A 24754-nucleotide genomic window follows, 5' to 3' on the forward strand; every position below is an offset into this window, starting at 1 on the left:
TGACGTCAAATCAGCAGACACACCCCTCCGCAAGGCTCCGTGCGGACGGTTTTCGACCGGCCGTGCGCACGCCGAATTTTGTAACTACGCGGACGCGGACGCGGCTGGGCGGACAAAGTGGAGTTTTCAAGACCCGCGCTCAATTCCGCCTGCAGAAACCCACACAGAGTATAAAAGCTCCACACGTTTCCTCGTCAGAATTCCGTGTCTCTCATTTCCGTGCGGCCGGCCAAAGCGTCAAGCATAATCCAGGCTAGGTAGGTACAAAGTCACAACAATTATTATGATTATTTTCAGTCTCTTTTGCTATGAACGGTCCTGGGCGGAAACAGGGCAGCTGGAACCAGGGAGGGAGGGTGTCATGGAAGCGCCCACGGTCTCACCAGGAAACTTGTGAATAGACGTCACGTTGCCTGCAGCAGTGTCGATCGATCTGCAGCGTTAACCTTTTGCAATGTGATCACTGCTGATATGTTGATTGGGAAGGGAAAAAACAGATTGCTGGTTGGAGGCATTAACTGCTTGCCAAGCACCAAACTCTCATACATGGAAGCAGGCTAAATAAAAGGATAGACAGTTGGGGTTGGGAAGGATTATTGGAGGCCAGCACAGTTTTCTTGATAGAATTAACTCATCCATCATGATGGGGGGAGGGGATCTCTTCACGCCCTCTGGTTTGGGTGCAGCAGCAGCCAGGTAGCATCTTGCTCAAGGATACTTTGGCAGGTAGGAGAACAGGGGGTTGAACCCACACCCCTCTGGTTGGGGGACAACCTCACTAACCACTAGACTAGACCATTCTGCCACCTGCTGCCCACACAAACAGCTGATTAAAAACATTCTAGAAGAACGAGGCTGTAGGACTCATCAAGTTAAACACTGCGCAGGGGAGAACACACACACACACACACACACACACACACACACACACACACACACACACACACACACACACACAGCAGACAATGGAAGGGCTCCACTGCACACACTTCCCATTGGGGACTCTCCATTTCACTGGGAGCTGCCTTCACCCTGAAATCCCAGTCTCCACACAGGGGGGTCGAGGGGGGGCTCTCCAGGAAGAAGAGAGGGAAAATACTGGACTGGAGTGTGCTTAAGCTTAACGGTTCAGCGAGCCAGGTTTGTTACTGCGGCTAGACTCCAGGCTCCGTGAAGGCTGCTGCAAACATGAAGCCAGGGAACACACACACGCGTACGCGTACACACACGCGAGCGCACGCGTACACACACACACACACACACACACACACCATCTTCGTCTAAATGCTGCGGGCGATCCACAGCTAACAGGTGGCCCTGGTCTGGATTGTGGAAACAGAGCCAGCACTCGCACAACAGCCCCAGAGGCAGAGGAGAGAAATACAGGCAGGGGGAGGAGGGAGGAGGGCAGGTCCAATAGGAAAGACAAAACAACTTAGAGGAATTTGGACAGGCTAACTATTTTGGCGATCCCCTGGGCTGCAGTAACAATGGCTGGCTTCCTGTTCAGTTCCACTTGGGCAGAGAAAGCGGTCGCACTGTTATTTTTAGTGCAGTATTGCTGAGGATGCCGATGGCCTATTTTCTACCTGGCTCGCTCCCCGAGCCTAAGAATCAGCCTGGTTGTCCCCTCCTCACCCCAGGCAACCTGCGTGGGCCCAGGGGTGTAGGCCTGGTCCCCTTTAGTGAAGCCGTTGCATGTTAGATCACCGCTCTGGCGGCAGGTACCAGTATCGGTCACAAGGCCCGTCTCCGCCATGTTAGTGGATGGGAAAATGAACCCAACTAAACAATCAAAGTACACGTCAATTTTTTTTTCCATAGGTGGTTTGTATCATTTTAGATAGTTATTATCATGCTAATGCCTGTGCAAGTGGTAATTTTTCTGATCAATTTGTTTTAAATTTGCTATTTGACTATATAAAAAGGGATGATTGACAGCTGTGGCAGCCAGTCTCAAGCCGTCATTGGCTGGACAGGCTCTTGATATTATAGATCTAGCGTTAGTTTTACATAGACAAGACACAGGACTGCTTGGTAAAACGGCTTGATCTGTTATCTACCAGGCAGACATATCGATGGACCACAATAAAAGGGACATTGTTTTGAGAAAGGTGTGCGAGGAAGTAACGTTGGTTGTGGACTGAAGTAGTAAGTTCAGAAAATATGTGTTTTACTAGTTAGTCCAGCTACGTTATCGGTTATTTTAATACACAATGGTTTTAATGGATGCAGGCTAGCATTAGCCACTTGTGTTAGCCGTCTGTTTTGCATGATTTGTCGGCTTAATATAACCTAACAACCGATAACAATAGCTGGAATAACACAATAGACACATATTTTCAGAACTTACCAGGTTGTCCAACTGCCAGGAAATGTGTTTTATAACGTTAATTCCCGGGTATAAGATGGGGCCTACACAACCACCAGCCATTAGCTAATCGCTAACGGGTTAGCGTTAGCTTAGACAAACAGATACTGGAGGTTTTATTTTTGGTATTAAAGCAATAGCTACACGTTTTTATATGATATATCAGGGAAATGCTTTGACTGTGGGGATGTTTGTTCTTCACAAGCTCCTCTCTTAGCTGTTGTAAGGATATACCATTGACATAAATAAGATATAGCTCAGTGGGCTATACAGAGTAAGAGAAGAGACCAGGCAGCCTGGCTAACGCACTGGGCTAACGTTAGGTTTGGCTGCCCTACCCCACACTATACCAGTAAACAACGTAGCCTAAAGCATCACGGTTAGATTTGTTAAACCAACATTTGCTCCAAAAGGAATTAAATCATAAAGTTAATTAAAATGCCACGGAAACATTAGGCTAATCAACACAGAGCTGCAAAGATCAGTTCATCGGATAATTTCCCCCTTATAGCTCAGTGAGAGCAGCCCGGAGGTCTGACTTGTCTGGCTGATACGAGCTCAATCTCCGACAACGAAAATCAGATTTTCGTACAGGCGTCATTTTGATAAACTGATCTCATTGTGGGAATTGTGAGACAAAAAATATTACAACTTAAAGTGCCATATTTACAGAGCTAGACTGTATATAAATGCACAACGCACTGTGCGCAAATCTAGAAACAGCAGCTCTACATAAGAAGATTCAGAGGGGCGGCGACCTCACAGAGGTTCTAACTCAAGGGAGCTACTGCGCAGAATCTGGTTCACTGATCTGGCAGGATTTCGGCTTCACTCGACCCTACTGGGCGGAGATAGCCACGCTGTCTCCATATTTATATAGCTCAGTGGTATGGACCAACTGGCTACTCTCTGTGCTGCTTCACACTATTCCGCTTTTCTCCCCGCAAAGCTGCCGGTGCCCTTCTGTTGCATTAAAGACGCATTCAGCAGCGTGTGTTTGCTATTGGAGAAACTGCGCCCTCTGTGTGCAATAACATCAGTATTGATATCACCATTCAAAGTAAAAAAATAACACAGCCCCAGAAAGCTCTATGTACATGTTGTGACATCGGGTACTCACCACGTGATGAAATACTCATCCATAGTTACGCGAAACATCATTTTCGTAGCAAATCCGCACCGAGTTACTTCCTTACTTTCATGAACACAACGCTTCCGCTGTAGAGCGCATGCTGCCTCCGGGACGTAGGCACAAAAATGCTTAATGCCAGGAGAGGCCTTTGGAGGGCGGTGTGGAGTCAATAGAGGCGACATTCTCCCTCTTAGAATACACTGTACCATCTTCAATGACTAAAAATCTGTTATATTAAGGTGAAAAAGTTACTGATTGGGGCTTTAAGCCAATGGGGTGCGGCTGCAAACTGTATTGAAAGCAGCCAATGTGGAAGGCACTGCGCCTGGCTCAGGGGCGGAGCAACCCTATCAGCCCAGAGGGGGCGAAGCTTTTAGGGGGGCCCATGCCCCACTTGGCCTTTTTTGCATGTTTGAATCTGTTTTAGCCATATTTAGTGGAATATCTCATTTTAAACACACCAATGTTATTGTCGATTGAATTCCTCTCACACTCACACCACTGACTTTATTAAATAAAGTCATTTTAAGTCACAACTGTAAAATAGCTGATAGCCCCTATATCAGAAAACACAATTTGTCACTCATTGAGCCAAGTAATATTATGTCCAAGAAAACCTACAGTGAAGCCACTTTACAGACAAGCTTGTTCTGAAGAAGAAAAAGAAAAACACAGGTTGCCAGCCAGGCCTCTTCAGATGTTTCAGCACCGAGGCACAGCCCTCGGTTCAGCACCACCGCAGATGGACAGCGACAGGCTGTCACAGACAGCACCCTGTCTGCCCCTGTCTCCCTCCCCCTGACACAGACAGGCGCGGACTGCATAATCGGGCACGTCGGGCCGATGCCCGGTGGCCTGGCCTGGCCTGCAAAAAAAAATAAAAAAAATATGGGGGCCCACTGTGGAGTGGGCCCGGGGCTGGCGCCCCCTCTGCCCTGGTGTACCCTCCGCTACTGGCCTGGTTTATTTTTAGGCAGAGTGGTGCGCTTTCTAAAGATGACAAAAGTTAGGCTTGGGACTGCTTTTTGTGTGGACCAATCACAATGGAGCAGAGGCGGGTGTGAATTTATGTAGGCAGCTGGAAGTTTACAACAGCCACCAGAACAACAAGAGGCACTTGAGCTGCTTAATGTCATGCCATAATCACAATTATATAACAACATAAACAGGTATGGTAATGAGTAATTAATTAAGCTAATTAATGCATTGATTAGCAAATATTTCTGTCACATGACACGTCGGTGGTATTAAAGGATAATTCCGTTTGTTTTTTCAACCTGGGCCTTACTTTCCTAGTTTTTGCCATCATGACTATTGATTGTGTTCAAAATTCCTCTTACCTATCCTCCTGGAGATACCTCCAGATCACCCGAAGCATATTTATCTCCACACACACACACACACACACACACACACACACACACACACACACACACACACACACACACACACACACACACAGGAACTGCCTCCAACAGTTGAAACCAAAAAGTGTATAAAACACATTCTCTGATTATTCATTGCCTGAAACATCATGTGTATAATGCTGTAATAGATATGTCAAGTACACCACCGAGGTATGTCCCATCAGATTTTCCATAAATACAAACTGCCGACTGGGAAAACCCATTCACATCAACCTATCGTTTATATTTGATTTTAAATTCATAACAACAAAGATTCTTGCATGTGGGCATTCCAATGAGTAAAGCAAGAACGAAATCCTGTTCTTCCGCTTCTTGGGACATGAAGCAGCAGAAGACCAGCAGCAAGCCAAGTAAATAAGGAGGTGTGTGAATGATGCTAGAAACTATCAAAAGGACTATTTGAACTGTAATGTGTGATAACTGTCCGATCACAGCTATTTAATGATGTGTAACTGCGATGTGGGTGTTACTGCGTTGACAGGGTGTCTCAAGAGCTTTTTGGATTCGACTGGTCGACGTAATGCTGATTTGAAAGAAAATCCCCTTTTCCTCATTAATATGGAAATGGATGCAGCAAGGTGCTCTAACATCTATTATAAAACGGCTCTCTCAAATCAAGCAATCTGATTGGTTCACAGCCATTGTATAAATCCAGTAACCGAGTCCAATAACCCATGGCCATGGGTTATTGGTTGCCATGGCAACTCTCTTACTAAAAGCCTTTGGTTACCTCAAAAAAAACAAATGGCGGAGACAGCTGTCAGATCCTTGTGAATCGATCTTCGCTTATAACTTTACTAATACTTAAATGCTGTTAACCCCGCATTTAACCCCGTAACGTTAGTTGGTGTCGGGCTTTGCAGAAAGCACTCAGCTTCTCAGCAAGCGCTGAGAATGCAGCGCTGCGCTCGAGCTGCCTGTTGGCTTTCCAGAAAGCTCTCAGCTTCTCAGCAAGCGCCAGGATTGGCCAATGTCAACTTCAGTCTCCAGAACGATCCAATCAAATCACCCGCACGTTCTTGCGGTCCCGCCTTACAGTAGTGTTTCAACTGACTCTATCAGAATACCATGCCAGTCGGACTTATAGTATTATTATTATTATACTTGGAAACCGTTTTATAAAAGCAATATAGCACTCGAGCTGCGTGGTGTTGTGGAATATATCCCTCTGATAAGCTGTTATCCCACTCGGCCTGCGGCCTCGTGGGATAACAGCTTATCAGCGGGATATATTCGCCACAACACACTTGCTCTCATGCTATATTGCTTAAATATAATGCTCCCAACACTGGCTGCTGCTCGGGTTGAACCAGTGATCCCTGGTTAAGGAACCTTCTTCGCACACCGCGACCCGGCTTACTCGCTCACCTTGTGTTTCTTGCCGGGTTCGCGCTCGCCGCCCGTCTTGTCCTTCTTGTTGGAGAAGGTGAACTTGACGTCTCCTTCCTCAAAGGCGTAGGGGTCAACCTCGGGTTCGTGGTCCCCATCGGTTATGGCGGCCGACAGGTACTGGTTCCTCCTGGCCCGGTACATCTGCACACGCTCGTCAGACACCTTCAGGGGCCATTTGGACGTGGACATCAGCCTGGGCACAGGGGGACGCGGAGATGTTAGCACTGTGGAGTAGCGGTGGGTGATCATCACAGATATTTACCATTGATGGAGGTGAAGATGAAACCGTATGAAAATCTCATAGCGTGATTATCGTGACCAAAATGATCACGGACATCAGTATTATCGCGCTATTGTTAACACGTTGACTGCCAACGACGTGTTAACACGTTTTCAGAATCCAGCTGTTGACTGCCAGCGACGTGTAAACACGTCGTTGGCATCGATTTTTTTTTTTTGACGGTGGGTTGTGCATCTAACCCTTTTACATATCTTATATAAGTATTGGACGTGTACAACGTGTACAACCCATTCCACCGACCCACTAAGTGGCGACAAGGAAGTAGGAAGGCAAGCAAAAAGCAGTGTGATCCATTTCCATTCTCATGAAAATGGATTGGCGGAGGCGCTTTCGTTTTCGCATGATTGCTGGCGGTGCGGGATTGCAAACTTGCCTGGTGGATTGCGGATGGAGCACACTTTGAGGCACGCAGCGTAAATATGACCAGAGTCGCAGGGGCTTCATCGGAGCTCCCGGCCAGGGCTCCGGGAGGCGGGCGAGTCCAGCCGGGCTTCCTCGGGGAGCGGCCACGCAGACAGGCACAGCCAGGCACAGCCGCACAGCGGCAGCGGGGCAGTGAGACCGGTGACAAGCTTGTGGTGCAGCAGGCGATTTTGCCTTGCAAAATAGCACCAAATTGGAAACAGCCATAAAAGGCTTTTAGAATGGGATTTTCAACCCATTCTTTTTTGTTTCTTTTTCGCTCTAATTTAGAGTAATTTAATTTCTATTCAGAAATTTATTTGAGAGGTCGAGAGTATGAGAAAGTGCATTTGCACAGGTAGGAAAGTGCTTGTGACACGGCGCTGCAGCCAAGAAGAACGCCCACGGAGGGAGGAGTTGAGCAGAGGGGAGTTTCCTGCTGTTATGGAGGAAATTACTGTTCAAAACTATTGTTTAGGTCTTACTGATGCCAAAAATGAATGGTTAAAGTGACTGTTCTATCGAATTTCACAAAAAGCCGTTTATCTCTGAATCTTTTTTCTGACGCTGAAACCATGCTGTATTCAATTGCTAATGCTTACATAACTACTAACTCTACAAACTAACTCTTTTAGACAGAGAAAGTACACATTCTATTAGTACTTTTGAGATATTGTATGTTCACAAACTCCAAGCAGAAAAGAATCCTCGGCTCTTGTAAAATGAGCCAGAATCCTCAAAAAACGGCTTGGCAGAAGCTACCTACAGCAAAAAAAAAACGGCTGGCAGTCAATGTGTTAACACATTCACTGCCAGCCGTTTTTTCAATACTGTAGGTAGCTTCTGCCAAGGTTTTTTTTTGAGGATTCTGGCTCATCTTTCAAGAGCCGAGGATTCTTTTCTGCTAAGATTTTGTGAACACAAATTATCTCAAAAGAACTAATAGAATGTGTGCTTTCTCTGTCTAAAAGAGTTAGTTTGTAGAGTTAGTAGTTATGTAGGCATTAGCAGTAGAATACAGCATGGTTTCAGCGTCTGAAAATTTAAGCTGAGATAAATGGCTTTTTGTGAAATTCGATAGAACAGTCACTTTAACCATTTATTTTTGGCGTAAGACGTCAGACATCTAAACAATAGTTTTGAACAGTAATTTCCTCCATAGCAGCAGGAAACCCCCCTCTCCTTCAAACTCCTCCCTCCGTGTGTGTTCTCCTCCCTCCGTGGCTGCAGCGGTACAAGCGAGGATCTGCCTGTCTGTGCTGCCTGGCTGCTGGCGGCTGCTCTTTGGGCGAGTCTGCATGGGGCTCGTTCGTTTCGGTTGTGAGCTCAGCTGGAATGAAGCTGCGTGCGATTGTGGGCTTTCTGCCGGTGTTTCAAAGTGTGTTGCACCCATAATCTATTATGCAAATTTGCAATCCCCCACCGCCAGCTCCCAGCGCGATAATGCGCGAAAGCGAAAGCGTTTTCGCCAATCCATTTTACAGTATGAGAATGGTTTCCTCGCGCGTTCCCCTGCAGTTTTGGCTCGGCTTTTTCTAGTCTGGAGAGCACTGTCGCCACTTAGTGGGTCGGTGGAATGGGTTGTACACGTTCGGTGGCTCCCATATTTATATAGGAGATGTAAAAGGGTTAGATCAACGTCCCACCGTCAAAAAAAATAAAATAAAAATTTGGACGAGTTGACTCGCCATTGGCAGTCAACCGTTGGTTTCTGCTTGACGAGTTGACTCGCCAATGGCAGTGAACGTGTTAAAATGTGCTGACAATGTTCAAAAAGTACTGAAATAATTTCTCAAACTCGGACACAGTGGGAGACTGGTGCATCACAGTAATGATGGTAACACGATTTTAATCATTAAAATTTGATAACCATCTACTAACCATAATAACCATTTTATCACACTCAGTAATTGTTTCATCCCTACAGCTACAGCTTCTTCTTGATCTGTGACTGTCTTCCCTGCTGGCCAGTATGAAGTGCTACGGCCTCTTCTTGGCATGAGTCTCCTCTCCAATAAGGTCTCCAATAAGCACTGTGCCTGCCAGACTGATAGCCTATGCTACGGTCTGTGCCAATTCAAAAGGAACACTCCCCGGACCCCGAATTAGCGAGAGGACAGTATTTCTATCAGAGAAGTGAGTTTAACAGACTTCAACCCTATTACAATAGCAGAGGTTATCTGCTATTATCTTTATCTACCCATGCCATTACTCCCTCTGCACTAGCTCCGGTGTGTGTGTGTGTGTGTGTGTGTGTGTGTGCGTGTGCGTGCGTGTGTGTATGCGTGCGTGTGTGTGTTTTAGGGGATCAATGCATAGTGCTGGCCCTGCACATTGGTGATGTATGATGTCAAAAGGGCACATAGCAAGAGATTAGCATGCTGTGTGCAGCTAAGCACTACGCAGAACATTCTGAGGCTGGGGGGTGAAATGATGTGTGTGTGTGGGGGGGGGGGGGGGGGTTTGTATCATTGCTCTTTCAAAAAAAAAAATCTAGACTATTGGGAAGTGCTCCAAAAGGGGCCCGGGGACCACTCTGTAACAGAGGGGGGGGAAGGTGGGAGGGGCTTTGGCCCGGGGACCACTCTGTGTAACAGAGGGGGGAAGGTGGGAGGGGCTTTGGCCCGGGGACCACTCTGTGTAACAGAGGGGGGAAGGTGGGAGGGGCTTTGGCCCGGGGACCACTCTGTGTAACAGAGGGGGGAAGGTGGGAGGGGCTTTGGGCCCGGGGACCACTCTGTGTAACGAGGGGGGGGGGGAGGTGGGAGGGGCTTTGGCCCGGGGACCACTCTGTGTAACAGAGGGGGGGGGAGGTGGGAGGGGCTTTGGCCCGGGGACCACTCTGTGTAACAGAGGGGGGAAGGTGGGAGGGGCTTTGGCCCGGGGACCACTCTGTGTAACAGAGGGGGGAAGGTGGGAGGGGCTTGGATGCCTAACCGGTGAGTCAGTCAGCAAATGACTAAAGCCTATCTACTGTGTATGTGAATGTTGATTGACAGGTGTCACTCACTCTGTGACCGACACCAGGTTGTCCTGCGACGCCAAGACCTCGTCCCTCAGTTTGTCCCCCGGCAGCAGCGGTGTGGGAATCTCGGCTTCTTTCCTCCGGGGCAGGTTGAAGAACCTCCACGGGGCGTGGGAGCTGTCCTCCTCCAGGTTGACCGCCGCGCCCACGTACACGGTGGGCTCGGGGGGCTCGGGGTAGGCCGCCGGCCCCGAGTGGGAGTGGTGGGAGTGGGAGTGGTGGGAGTGGGAGTGGGAGTGGGAGTGGTAGTGCTGAGTCAGGCCCTCGGGCCCCCCGGGCTCCTCGGCGCCGCCCTTCCCCCCGGCCAGACAGGGCTCCGGGGGAGGCTGGTAGAAGTGTTGGCTGTTGGGGGTGGAAGGGTTCTTCATGCCCTCGCCCGGCTCCTGGCCGCGCTCGCAGGGGTGCGGGCTGAGCGGCGGGGGCTGGGGGGAGTTGGCCTGCTCCGACGGCCCTCCTCCGCCGTGGCGCTGCGGGGTCTTCTGGATGGCGGACACGTCGCTGGGCCGGATGCCGGGGAACCTCCCTCCCTCCTGGCCCCTCATGGCCAGCCTCTGAGCCGCCGTGGCCTCCGTCTCCATGGAGGAGTCGTCGCTGGTCAGGCTGCGGTGGTGAAAGGGCATCTGGGGTCTCTTCTGCTGCTTGTCGCCCTTCTCCGGCTTGTCCCCGCCGGCCTTGTGCTTGCTGGGAGGCTGCGAGGGCTGGCCTGCTGACTGGGCTTGGCCCGGGGTACTGCCTGCTCGCTGCTTCGCCGACTTGTATCTGCAGGAGGCCAAGACAAACAGGGGAAATTAGTTCTACCATGAGGCACCGTCGAGTCCAAGCAAAAGAGAAGACGGCAAGACAGAAACAATCTATGAAAACCTGAAGGTGCGGAACAAGTCTTATTTGTATTCAGAGCATACGGAGCACTTTTGTAGCTTCTAAATCTGAAGCTTCTGTTAAATCTCCTTCTAAACTCTCACATCTGCTTCTTCCAATTACCTCAATGACTCTCACCTGCAACACGGCAGCCCCACTAATCCCTCTCACACTAATTACAGAGAAACGTTTACTGCAACAATTAAGTTGCACAAGTGTCAGACTGCAACATATAATCAACACATGTTATTGAGTATTCATCATTTGCTCAATAATCCGCACTGTATCAGATGAAATGAACAAATAGTGCATCTTTTCAGAGCCTATATGACTATTTCAATCAGGACAGAGCTTTTTTCCTCTGCACTTTGCGTCATCCATACCTTCTTTACATCTTTATTAGTAAACAGAGGCTAAACAGAGCCAACATCTCTGTCTTCCTGTCACCTATAACACAGCAGGCTGTGTCCTGTCACCTATAACACAGCAGGCTGTGTCCTGTCACCTATAACACAGCAGGCTGTGTCCTGTCACCTATAACACAGCAGGCTGTGTCCTGTCACCTATAACACAGCAGGCTGTGTCCTGTCACCTATAACACAGCAGGCTGTGTCCTGTCACCTATAACACAGCAGGCTGTGTCCTGTCACCTATCACACAGCAGGCTGTGTCCTGTCACCTATAACACAGCAGGCTGTGTCCTGTCACCTATAACACAGCAGGCTGTGTCTGTGTCCTGTCACCTATCACACAGCAGGCTGTGTCCTGTCACCTATAACACAGCAGGCTGTGTCCTGTCACCTATCACACAGCAGGCTGTGTCCTGTCACCTATAACACATCAGGCTGTGTCCTGTCACCTATAACACAGCAGGCTGTGTCCTGTCACCTATAACACAGCAGGCTGTGTCCTGTCACCTATAACACAGCAGGCTGTGTCCTGTCACCTATCACACAGCAGGCTGTGTCTGTGTCCTGTCACCTATAACACAGCAGGCTGTGTCCTGTCACCTATCACACAGCAGGCTGTGTCCTGTCACCTATAACACAGCAGGCTGTGTCTGTGTCCTGTCACCTATAACACAGCAGGCTGTGTCCTGTCACCTATCACACAGCAGGCTGTGTCTGTGTCCTGTCACCTATAACACAGCAGGCTGTGTCCTGTCACCTATCACACAGCAGGCTGTGTCCTGTCACCTATAACACAGCAGGCTGTGTCTGTGTCCTGTCACCTATAACACAGCAGGCTGTGTCCTGTCACCTATAACACAGCAGGCTGTGTCCTGTCACCTATCACACAGCAGGCTGTGGCGTTTCTGCTAGTGTTCCACTCAGCCACAGCATGCAAGCAATTACTTGACTGTGGTGATCAGGACAGGAGCTTTCGGTTGTCCTGCTCTGTGACCACATGACCCACCCATAAGAAAAACCTTGGCCCTGTCACAGCTCCCCACTTGCCAGCCTAGCTACCGCAGCTCTTCCCCAGCCCTTTGCCTTACCCCAGCCACTGTCAGAACCAGCCCTTTGTCTTACCCCAGCCACTGTCAGAACCAGCCCTCTGACTTACCCCAGCCATTGTCAGAACCAGCCCTCTGCCTTACCCCAGCCACTGTCAGAACCAGCCCTTTGCCTTACCCCAGCCACTGTCAGAACCAGCCCTCTGACTTACCCCGGCCACTGTCAGAACCAGCCCTTTGCCTTACCCCAGCCACTGTCAGAACCAGCCCTTTGTCTTACCCCGGCCACTGTCAGAACCAGCCCTTTGCCTTACCCCAGCCACTGTCAGAACCAGCCCTTTGCCTTACCCCAGCCACTGTCAGAACCAGCCCTCTGACTTACCCCAGCCACTGTCAGAACCAGCCCTTTGCCTTACCCCAGCCACTGTCAGAACCAGCCCTCTGACTTACCCCAGCCATTGTCAGAACCAGCCCTCTGCCTTACCCCAGCCACTGTCAGAACCAGCCCTTTGCCTTACCCCGGCCACTGTCAGAACCAGCCCTTTGCCTTACCCCGGCCACTGTCAGAACCAGCCCTTTGCCTTACCCCAGCCACTGTCAGAACCAGCCCTTTGCCTTACCCCAGGGCAGGAATTCTACCAAGGCCAAAAGCCAGTGCTGTGGATACCCCAGAGAGTGGCCAAAATGTCCCCTCGACCTACACAGCTGTATCACAATGCAGCACTTAATTTTTCTATTAGGATATTTATTTTGTTGCGGAAAAAATAATAATTTTATAAGCGCTGGTTTTGGCCTTGGTGCCCTACATTTTGGCTGTGATTAGGGATGGGGGCGAGTACTTGAGTACTCGTTTGTAACGTCATTAGTCGAGTAACGTTTCAGCTGTCCGGGTACTCGCCCCACCCCCCTCCCCTTTAAAAATGGTAGCTCTGCACACGACACCACAGGTGAATCTGGCGATACAGACAGACAACATGCCGCCGCATAAGAGCAACGTTTGGAAGTATTTAGACAGAAAGGACGACACGACTGTGCAGTGCAGGTTATGTAATGCTACACTTGCGTATCATAAACATACCAGTTCGATGCTTAACCACATGCGTGTAAAGCACAAGGAAAACATCAACCTAACAGGGGAAGATGAAAAGCAGTCTCGCATTACCTCGTTTGCTAGCAGCAACAAACGCCGTTGTGATGCCTTCAGGGCAGAGAAGATTTCCCAGCTCGTGACGAAAATGGTGGCTGGAGATATGCTCCCGTTAAGCTTTGTGGAGGGGGGAGGCTTCCGCGTTTGTGGAGCCGGAGTACAAAACCACCGGAGTTTACTGAGGTAGGCCAACAGCTGCTGAGCTAACGTCAGATCACTGTCACGGTCCTTCCACATTTATTTCCTCACAATAAGTGCTCCAGGCAGCGCTTCTTCCATGCAAAAACGCTAATGTTGTGTTAACAGCCCCTAGACAGAATACTACCCCTGCTCTGTCATTATTATCGTTGTAATAGATATTCTTACAGAGATATGGCTAATGCGAAATTAACTGCAAACTTGGGTTCTGCTTGTGTTGTGTTTCCACACGGACACCCCCCCCCCCCCAGCGAGTACTCGATTACTCGTCCATAATGGAAGGAGAGTACCCGAGTATTTAAATGACTTAAAATGCCCATCCATAGCTGTGATGCCCCAATACATTTGTATTGATCAAAAGGCTAAAGTGGCCTTGCCCTAAAAATGACTTGAGTCCAGGCCAAAAGCATACAGACATGGTCCAGAGAGCCTCCAAGGTCAGCAGCAGTGTTTCTTCTCTGTTGCCGGGTCACCACCAAGCCTACTCTTGTGGTCGGAAAGTAGGGTGTTGACGACTAGGCAATGCCTCCCTAATGGCCTGGGCACTCGTGTGTCTTGACAACTAGCAAGATAAACAGACACACAGACAGGCCCCCTATCTACAAACCCAGCTAATGGCCATTCAAATTGCTTCTGCCAAAACTCTGGGTGGCCTCCAACAAATGAACATGCTCCAGCTGACTGGCCCTATCCGTCCTGCTCACCTCCGCCGGCCAAGCCAGGCCAATCACCTCCCTTTCTGTGGAAAGGCGGCCTAGTGCAAAAGGATTTCCCTACTCAAGGATTTCCCTACTCAAGGATTTCCCTACTCAAGGCAACCCCAAAGCATGCTGGGATCCAAGCCCATTGAAAGGCTTGTTGTCCTCTTCCGATGTTATTTGCTCATTAATCACACATCTTACATTTCATTACATTTATTGGTCTGATTCAGGTTCCCTTTGAGGATGCAATCAAAGACGATGGGATTTCAAGCAAGACGGCCCAACTTCAACTCACTTCCTGTCATTTTCCACGGACACGCCCACTTAGGAGGTTTCCATCAGGTCTGAGTCTATTGGAGTCAATGGGAAAAGTCAACGTGATCTCAGATTATGACAGATCCCTTCGCCCCAAGTAAATATTCGGCCCATTCTCCGAAGCCACACATCTTCAGAATATTCTGACACTAAAATGGCATTTTTCAGAGAGACAGATCAGGAGAAAATTAAATTTCAAGACCTGTCTCTATCTCAGCAACACACTCTTGCGAGATTTGGCAACAGGAACTGATGTTAGCAGGGAGCGATTAGCTAAAGCTAAAGTTCGTTAACACATTCAGTGCCAAGGACGTCTGTGGACGTCCTAAAAAAAAGTAACGTTCAGTGCCAAGGACGTCTGTGGACGTCCTAAAATCATAATTCATATTATTCCATAATTCTTCTGTTTAAGGTCGTACCCAGCCAGTGAGCATGAATCCCTTCAAGGGATCACACGGCGCCACCTTAAAAATCACATCGCAGCTGCGCAGTGCAGCCACGTTAAAACCTTGCGACGCTCAGAGGCTCTTTGTAGAGTAGGTTGGTCAGTAGCAGTAGCATTAGCAGTATCCGTAGCAGAAGAAGAGAATAGATTTATAGCATTTAGTAGCATTTAGTAGAATTTAGTAGCATAGCGATTTTAGATTAGTTTGTGAGATTGTGTAGTGAGTGGATTCGAGTGCTTGGTGTGAGGTGAGTGCGTGCGTGGGTGGGTTGTGTCGGGTGTGTCTGAGTGTGCTAGCGAGTGTGCCTGTGTTAGATTTAGCAGTTAGCATTTAGCGTTAGTTAGGTCAGGGTAGATAGCATCTGTGTAAAAAAAAACAAAAAAACAAAAAAAAATTGTCTGTGTGTCTCTGTCTGTCTGTCTTAGTGTTAGACTAGCGTTAGACTAGCGTTAGTCTTAGATTAGCGTTAGTGTACAGTTAGACTAGCGTTAGTTAGATTAGCTGTCATGCCCAAGGCCAGGCGTAAGCGTGGTGGGCCGCTCCCAGGGCCTGGGCAGCTCACACTGCAACAGGCTCTCAGCCGTGCTGTTCGGGAGAGAGATCTCCCTGAAACAGACACGGATGAGCCCGAGGAGACGGCTTCATCATCTCCTGATGACGCCAGAGATGAGGAATGGCAGCCCCCTGGCCCTGGACCTAAGAGGCGAACATTCTTGGACGAGGCGGCTTCCAGAGGTTAGAACCTACATATAGGCTATAGATAGCCTACTTTATTGATCCTTTACAGGAAACTATTACTACTAAAGCTGTAAATGCCAGACGATTGTATGCATAGATGACTTCTCGATTGTTGACAAAAATGTGATATTGTAAGTTCTGATATTGTAAGTCGATTTGAATAAAAGCGTCTGCCAAATGCCGTAATGTAATGTCTAATAATAAAAAGAAGCAGGAGAAAAATAGGAGGTAGAAATGTAAAAAATAAAATAAACACACCCACACACCTTTTATTATTCATCAATTTATTTTCGTCAACACAAAGCTTGGTAAGAATAACGATCCTGCAATTAGTTAGCATACTAATAATACCATGTAAAATATTCAATTTCAGAGTTGGAGCACAGCTCGGAGGAAGAAGACGACGACGTCACACGTCCCCCCAGCGTCACACGTCGTGCGCGCTTGAGCTCCAGTGATGGTGAGATGAAGGCCATTTTTAGAATTACAATTATTCATCTGATATTGAAAACAAACTTTTTTTCCTTCAAGAAATGTCAATATATTTTTATAAACTCACTTTTACTATACAGAAGAGGAGGAGGAGGAGGAGGAGGAGGAGGAGGAGGAGGAGGAGGAGGAGGAGGAGGAGGAGGAGGAAGAAGAGCAGCATCTGCCGGCATCTTCAAGCAAAAGAGGTGAGAAGATTATTGGATTTTGTCAAAAAGACAGCTTGTTTACATATCACAATTGTCTGAAGAAAAACCTTTTATTTCATTGTTTTCAGCGGGCAAGTCTCGTCCCTCCCTGGATCCTCCGAGCTGGCGGGATATGGCTGACTGGAGCCCCAAAACGCTGCCATTCACCGCAGTGCCAGGTCCCAGTGCGGCAGCATCACTGCAGTCCGACAAGCCTGTCGACTTTGTGGAACTGTTCCTTTGTGACGAGCTCATGTTGCTGATTGTTGATCAGACCAACAAGTACGCTGAACAGTGTATTGCTGTCATAGAGGAGCTGCGTCTGCCATACTCCAGGGTAAACGCCTGGCAACCGCTGACCCTGGTGGAGCTGAAGCGGTTTCTGGGATTGCTTTTCCTTACTGGCATCGTCAAGAAGCCGAGTTGGGCCGAGTATTGGTCTGTTGATCTGGCGCTTGAAACACCATACTTCGGGAGCACAATGCCACGCAACAGGTTCCAGCTCATTTGGCGGTTTCTCCACTTCAGCGACAATCGGGAGGTCGATGGCAGCGACCGGCTCCACAAGGTCCGTCTTGTCCTTGATCTGCTCCTCTCCAAATTCAAGGAGCTGTACCAGCCGTCACAAAACATCTCGGTGGATGAAGGGATGCTGCACTTTCGAGGACGACTACGTTTCCGTGTTTACAATCCTGCCAAACCCACCAAGTATGGAATCAAGAGCTACATACTGTGTGATTCAGCCAATGGTTACTGCTACGCCATGAAGCCATACTGTGGAACTCACAGTACCCTGCAGGACACTGTGCGCTTCCTCATTGCCGGCCTTGAGGGTTTTGGCTATCGCTTGTGGATGGACAACTTCTATAACAGCGAGTCAATGTGTCGTCTTCTCCTCGGCCTCCAGATCCACTCAGCTGGCACACTCCGTGTGAACAGGGGAGAACCGCCGTCCATCCGCGAGGTAACCACGTCTGACCTGGCAGTAGGTGAACAACGCGCTCGTCACAATGACACAGTGATGGTCCTGGCATGGCGAGACAAACGCATCGTCCGGATGATTTCGACGTTCCACCAGGATGAGATGACAACTGTGGCGGTGAGACAAAAAGGAAACAGTGAGAGAGTCCCCCAGAGGAAGCCAGCATGCGTGGTGGAGTACAACCAGTACATGAGTGGTGTGGATCGCCTGGACCAGAAGATCTCCTATTACCCCTTCATCAGGAAGACTGCAAAATGGAGCTCTAAGTTCGTCATGTACCTGATGCAGATCGCAATGAGCAATGCTTTCATTGTGTACAGGGCACGCAACCCAACGACCAGCTGCAGAACCCTAAAAGACTTCATCCTGTCTGTGCTCAAGTCCTGGACCGCAGATCCCCCTCCTCCTCCAGCCCCTCCCCAACCTCCTCTTCCAGGAAGAGCACCAGCCCACCCACGCAAAAGGTCCGCTTCAGCGAGGCTGGATGTGGACTTCGCGGGCCATGTGCCACTGCCAGTGGCAGACCCAGCCACCAAAACAATATATCGAAAATGTGCGCACTGCGCAGCCAAGGGACTCCGAAAAGAGACCAAGTACGTTTGCCCTGGCTGTGACCACGTACCTCTCTGCCTCTACCCGTGCTACTTTGAGTATCACTCACAGTGATACTTTCCCCGACCCCCCCCCCCACCCCCGCTTCAGCCAGTGATGCAGTGTTTAGTTTAGTTTAGTTAGTGTCAACGAGTGTGTGGGCAGTCCATCAAGCTTTAGTATGTTTATTTGCTTTGACAGTTGAAAAGTAGAGACACTGGAGAGAAAGCTGTAGCGGGATTCAGTCCTTCAAGACTACAGTAACGTTACCTCCAAACACAAACTGCCTGCTGTCTGACTGTTGTCAAGCCGTCCAATAGCAGTGTCATTACTGTAACAAGAATAGTAGCAGTTGTAACACCGTAATAGCATCAGTCATGTGTATGCCTTTTTTTCATAAAATGTGTTGGTTCTTTTGAAAAAAAAAAAAAAAAAAAGCTGGAATCAAATATTTGTAGAAAATAAATGGAAGATTCTTTTCACATACTTGTTGTTATTGACTTGAGTTGAGTTTCCAACCTTTCGTTTGAGGTATTGCATTTTGTTCAACTCTAAGCAGAATTTATTCTGTGGGCTATTATGAAAATACTATGCATAAAAATGTGTTTTATTTGGAAACTACTTTGAAGGTTTTTTTGAAGAAAAGAATACACTGCATGAAATGTTGTGGTGGAATATTTGATTGTTACACACCAAATGAAAGCTTAGGAAGTGTACTTTCATCATCAAAAAAAAAAAAGTTGATATCATGTTTCTTTATGGAGAGATGGCCTGCAACATACACCTTGATGCCATAAAAAGCAGCGTCTTGAAGTTGGACTAAGCTGTGTTCAAATATTTGTAAAAAATAAATGAAACATTCTTTTTACATACTTTTTCCCCCAAGGTAAAGTAGACATTCCAACCTTTCATTTAGGTATAGCATTTTATCAAGCAGAATTCATTCTGTGGGCTATTATGAAAATACTATGCATAAAAATGTGTTTTATTTGGAAACTACTTTGAAGGTTTTTTTGAAGAAAAGAATACACTGCATGAAATGTTGTGGTGGAATATTTGATTGTTACACACCAAATGAAAGCTTAGGAAGTGTACTTTCATCATCAAAAAAAAAAGAAGTTGATATCATGTTTCTTTATGGAGAGATGGCCTGCAACATACACCTTGATGCCATAAAAAGCAGCGTCTTGAAGTTGGACTAAGCTGTGTTCAAATATTTGTAAAAAATCAATGAAACATTCTTTTTACATACTTTTTCCCCCAAGGTAAAGTAGACATTCCAACCTTTCATTTAGGTATAGCATTTTATCACACTTGAAGCAGAATTCATTCTGTGACCTTTGTTTACATAAAAGTGTGTTTATCTCGGAAAGTAAAAAAAAACAGCAGAAAACCCTTGAAAGTGCTCTTCCTGCAGAGGCTGTCATTTCATAATGGAACTGTCTAGAAACAAAATTTCTTCTTTGAGAGAAGCAGGAGTGTCCAATGTTTCATTTGAGTCCAGTCCTGTCAATATACCCCTAATAGAAAAAATTCTATAGCTGTTTTCAACTGAATGGAAGTGAACCTGGCACAGGCTCCAGACAATTTTACTGAAGCGCTGTGGCACTCAATGTGTTAATGTAGTAGCTAAATCTGTGGATAGATTTTTTTTTTTTTATGGAATATCTTAGTTTCAACTGTAGTGAGCTAACAACGGGCAGGTTTGTGTTTATATGTGTGGAGTTTGGGAACTCACAATCTCCATTTCAAGTTAGCTTGCTAGGTCAGCACTAACCCTGCGTCACCAGGCACAGTCCTCTCACAACACTTCAGGGGAGAGGTCAGGTGACCACGTGACCATTTGGGAGACTTCCTGCGACCATTTGTTAGAATTGGCGGAGCCTGCAGTGACCCATCTAGATAGTAATAGAAGATCTATGATGCAATTCGAGCATATCGGCATCAAGTTCAGTGATTTTGCAACTGTGATTGGTCGGGAGAGATCTAGGTTGATGACTGAAGCATGCAAGAGACGATCGAACCGCCGATGACTTCAACAACGTGGCCCCAAAGAGAGCCATTCAATTCATAATTAACAACAAGAGAATGCAAAAGTTGTTGAAATTGCAATACCCATCCTCCAAACATAATGTGCATCACGATTTCAGATGGCAGCCCGTCTTTATTGTCACACGAACACACTACAACACATGCATGCGGCCACTACACACACTCATGCTGACGGTGGCCGGTGAAATATGTCCTCTGCATTTGACCCATCCAGGCTTGTCCTTTCCTCCAGGGGGCAGGCCAGGAGCAGTGGTCGCTATTTCTTTCCAGCGCCCGGGGACCTTCATTGGACCATCATTGGACCAACTTCAGATGTTGTCGTCACTGGTCGGATGACGATCTTCTGCATGTTTTTAGTGGGGGGTTATGTACGGAGGAACCCCGTGGGGGGTACGGGGAGAACATGCAAACTCCACACAGAAAGGCCCTTTCGACGAGATAGCCCACCTGGGCAGTAGGCACTGAAGATAATGGGGGGTCACGCATGTGGAAGTAAAGAATATAGTCGTCTCGTAGTAGCCAGCCATAGATAAATATCAACGTCTGGGGCACAACTCTTGACAAGTGCTTTTAAGACCACAACATAATGCAATGGGTGCAGGCGTGATTTTTTTTTTTTTTTTTGACTGAACTTTTTTTGACTGGTGTTGTCCAGGTTGTGCGGCGAAGCTTGTTTGCATCCCTCACTTGGTTTCACATTGGTTTGGTTCTTTATCGATACCCTTATTAGTTATTTTTCATTAATAAATAATTGCTTTAAAAAATATATATTATTAAAAATATATATATATTCAGAAGATTATTAGAACTTACTTTATATTTTAAATATAACCAAATGCTTCTAGAGCACAAGATCAACTTTTCAAATAGGTGGGGGAGGATTAGACTTGGGGTGGGGAGAGGATCCGGGGGTCTGTTGATTACAGGGGTCTTTGAGGTGCTTTGACGCCAGTCTCCCCAACAAATTGATGGATTGTTAGACTTCACAATTATTTCATTTAGAAGAAGCTAACAATTAGAGAATGAAGATGAATGGCTGTTTTGATTATGGGGGCAATTGTAACTTCTTGCCTTAAATTCAATATATAGTCTTGTCCTTCTCAGTGAAAACATATCAATTGGTCAATTGGTCCAATAAGTATGTTTCTTATTGGATGATCGCTGTATTGGATGTTATCTGTGAGTTAGGAGGGGAAAATGTAAAAAAAAAAAAAAGAGGTTACAATTGACCGGTTTCCCCGATCATTGCTATCATCAGACGAAAATCACCATCACCAATGACCACGCGGAAGTAGAGGAGATATTCTGCATCATGGAAGTTTAACTTTACTTGGCTTGTGTTAAATTAACCTACCGTTCGTCAATTATAAATGTCATTTTCCGTGGAGTGACACTTATCAAAAGTCTTGAGCGCCCCAACGCTACCTTAAAACATCAATTAACGTTAGTCTCGCATATCCAGACATATGACTTGCTGGTCTCTGACTAACGGCGTAGAAGGTTCACAACTTCACGTTTTTCTCGCAAAGGAAATTAGAAGTAATATAATCAAAAAATGCTTGCAACCGCTGCTGAAGATGAACTATATTACAGATACATTGATGTAGTGTGTATGCACATAGTCTGCACTGCACTGCCCTCGCAGCGCCGCTGTAAAAGTGTGCGGATTTGTGGGAATTGATTAAATGATATAATATATATTATATATAATATATTAAATTATACCTCCAATCCCACTGCAAATTTTAGGCCCTGGAGCAGCAACAGTAATGTAATGTAATCTAATGCCCACACAGAGCAGGCAGCAGGCTGCAGCTGAGAGTTAAGTGACGAGAACGCGCATAGGATAGGGCCCTTGACATAGGAGAGGATATATTAGCGGACGGAAAACGGAACAGATAATTAACGTTTGACTGAAATCTGTCTGTAGAGGGCGCTCTGCCACATATGAATGCGTGACTGTGGCAGACATATGAATTGACCGACCTCATTTGCGTGACGCAGAGCGGTGCATTTGGAACGATGCACGCAGAGATCCGGACCTCCATAACAGCCCAGCCAATCAAGAGGCTTGCCGAAGGAATTCCTGCGGCAAAACATGGAAATGCTGACTTGTGTTTCAGAGCCTCCGCTACTGAGGGGTCTGACCACGAGACTAAGAATAGAGAGGCAAAGTGAACGTCACTTCCTGCTTCAGCACTGTATCAGAGATTTTCTTCCGCCATTTATTTTCTCATAGACATTTTGTAAAAGGCCTATGAAAATAGTTTTACTTGGTCAAACCAAACGGTTCAGCTATATTTAGAATCGGGAGAGACCATAGAACATTTCAATCGGACCAAAACTTAAAAAAACATTGAAAAAATATTTTCTTTAAATCCGCTGTTTTTTTTACATTTTGGTCTGAGTGAAATGTTATGTGGTCTCTCCTGTTTCTAAATATATCTGAACCGTTTGGTTTTCTGAAATGTCTATAGGAAAATAAATGGCGGATGAAAATCTCTGGTACAGTGCTGAAGCAGGAAGTGACGTTCACTTTGGCTCTCTACATAGTAACATGCAGTCTTGAGGTGCAAGGTGTCAAACAGCTAATTATATGCTTGCATGCGATGTATATGTGCGTTTCTGTGTGTGCGTGTGTGTGTGCATGCGAGCAAGATAGAAAAGGGGATCGTGCTGACTGCAGCCTTTTCCCCTCCATGTCCCAATAGACAATACACAGTAAAACCGTACGAGTGTGCCTGTCTCCTTCCTAGTAGATACAAAGACAGGTGACATTTAAACGCCTACATATTCACCTGCTCTCACATGTCGCGCTCTCATTTGTCAACATTAAGAGTATGCAGACAGACACGCGCACACGCTCTTCCTACCGCCGTGTCCCTAAAGTGCTCCATCAGAGGTCAAGACTATCTTTTCTCTCTCGCAAATTATTCCCGATCAGTGTGGCAATAAAAATGTCCGGCTTCCAGAACACAACGAAGCAGAGGTTTCTCTGGCACGGCTTCACTCATACAAAATAGTGATGAATTGAAAAATATGAAGAATAATATGCTTGTCAAATTCCAGACGTGGATACAGCTTGCAGACACCATTTCGCTGACTAAGAGCTTCTCTGCCCAAGCTCTGTAGACTCTGTATAACCCCTTTGGAAAGTCTTTGAGCGCGCACACATATAAGCTCTGTAGACTCTGTATAAGCCCTTTGGAAAGTCTTTGAGCGCGCACACATATAAGCTCTGTAGACTCTGTATAAGCCCTTTGGAAAGTCTTTGAGCGTGCACACATATAAGCTCTGTAGACTCTGTATAAGCCCTTTGAAAAGTCTTTGAGCGTGCACACATATAAGCTCTGTTGACTCTGTATAAGCCCTTTGAAAAGTCTTTGAGCGCGCACACATTATAAGCTCTGTAGACTCTGTATAAGCCCTTTGAAAAGTCTTTGAGCAACACGGGAAACCTCACCCGGCCCGGACACGGAAAGGATTGACAGATTGATAGCTCTTTCTCGATTCTGTGGGTGGTGGTGCATGGCCGTTCTTAGTTGGTGGAGCGATTTGTCTGGTTAATTCCGATAACGAACGAGACTCCGGCATGCTAACTAGTTACGCGGCCCCGTGCTTTTCTTTGGGATGTACTGCGCCGTATGGGCTTTGGTAATAATTTTCTAGGAATGATTCAATTACTGTATTCCAACCCAACAGCTATGGTACTGACGGGTAACACTTGCTCCAAACTATTCCCAGTCACTCGTAGCTCCCGCCAGGGCTGTCCTCTCTCTCCTTTGTTATTTGCTCTATCGCTTGAACCGCTGGCCCAGGCTATCCGGCAATCGGCTAATCATGACCCTATTACTGTCCACGGCACTAAACACCATATATCCTTATATGCAGATGATATTTTGCTCTTTATCCAGAACCCCCCTAAGTCTCTTCCCCACCTCCTAAATATCTTTAGCAACTTCAGCCAGATCTCTGGATATAAAATTAATTGGGGAAAATCTGCACTATTGCCTTTGAACGCTTCTGCCAGACTTTCGACTATACCATCAAACATCCCATTGGTACACAACTTTAAATATCTGGGGATTTCGATCCACCCCTCAGTTCTAAGCACTGTGTCAATTAACTACAAGAAAGTGCTTGCGGAGGTAAAAATTGATCTACAAAGGTGGAGCACTTCTCCCCTCTCATTTCATTCGCGTATTTCAGTTATTAAAATGAATGTTCTCCCACGAATAAATTTTTTCAGCTCTATGCTTTCTTTGGCACCACCTAGTGGTTACTGGAAAGATCTACACTCTGTAATCTCCAAATTTATTTGGGGCAAAAAGAAACCTAGACTTAAACTTTCAACCCTACAAAGACCAAAAGGCGAAGGCGGTTTGGGTCTTCCTAACTTCCAATGGTACTATTGGTCTTTCGTGCTGCGTTCCCTTTCTAAATGGCTGGATGCCTCTGCCTCTGTATGCTGGCTTCCTATAGAACATAACATTGTCTATCCTCATAGGTTGCAAGACCTTATATACTCCAATATCTCGCTTAA

The 24754-nt window shown here is 46.9% G+C and overlaps 1 protein-coding gene across 2 annotated transcripts in view; it reads right to left on the minus strand.

Annotated features, from left to right (window-relative positions):
* med13a (mediator complex subunit 13a) overlaps nt 1-24754 on the minus strand; it is a 260218-nt gene that overhangs the window by 71113 nt on the left and 164351 nt on the right. For both annotated transcript variants that reach the window (XM_083638644.1, XM_083638643.1), the window contains exons 9-10: nt 10036-10809; nt 6299-6515 (exon numbers count right to left, since the gene is read on the minus strand). In XM_083638644.1, coding sequence (XP_083494770.1) covers nt 6299-6515; nt 10036-10809 — 991 coding nt within the window. The remainder of the gene's footprint in view (nt 1-6298; nt 6516-10035; nt 10810-24754) is intronic.

This window comes from Poromitra crassiceps (genome assembly GCF_964638095.1).
Source record: "Poromitra crassiceps genome assembly, chromosome: 1".
Classification (NCBI taxonomy): domain Eukaryota; kingdom Metazoa; phylum Chordata; class Actinopteri; order Beryciformes; family Melamphaidae; genus Poromitra; species Poromitra crassiceps.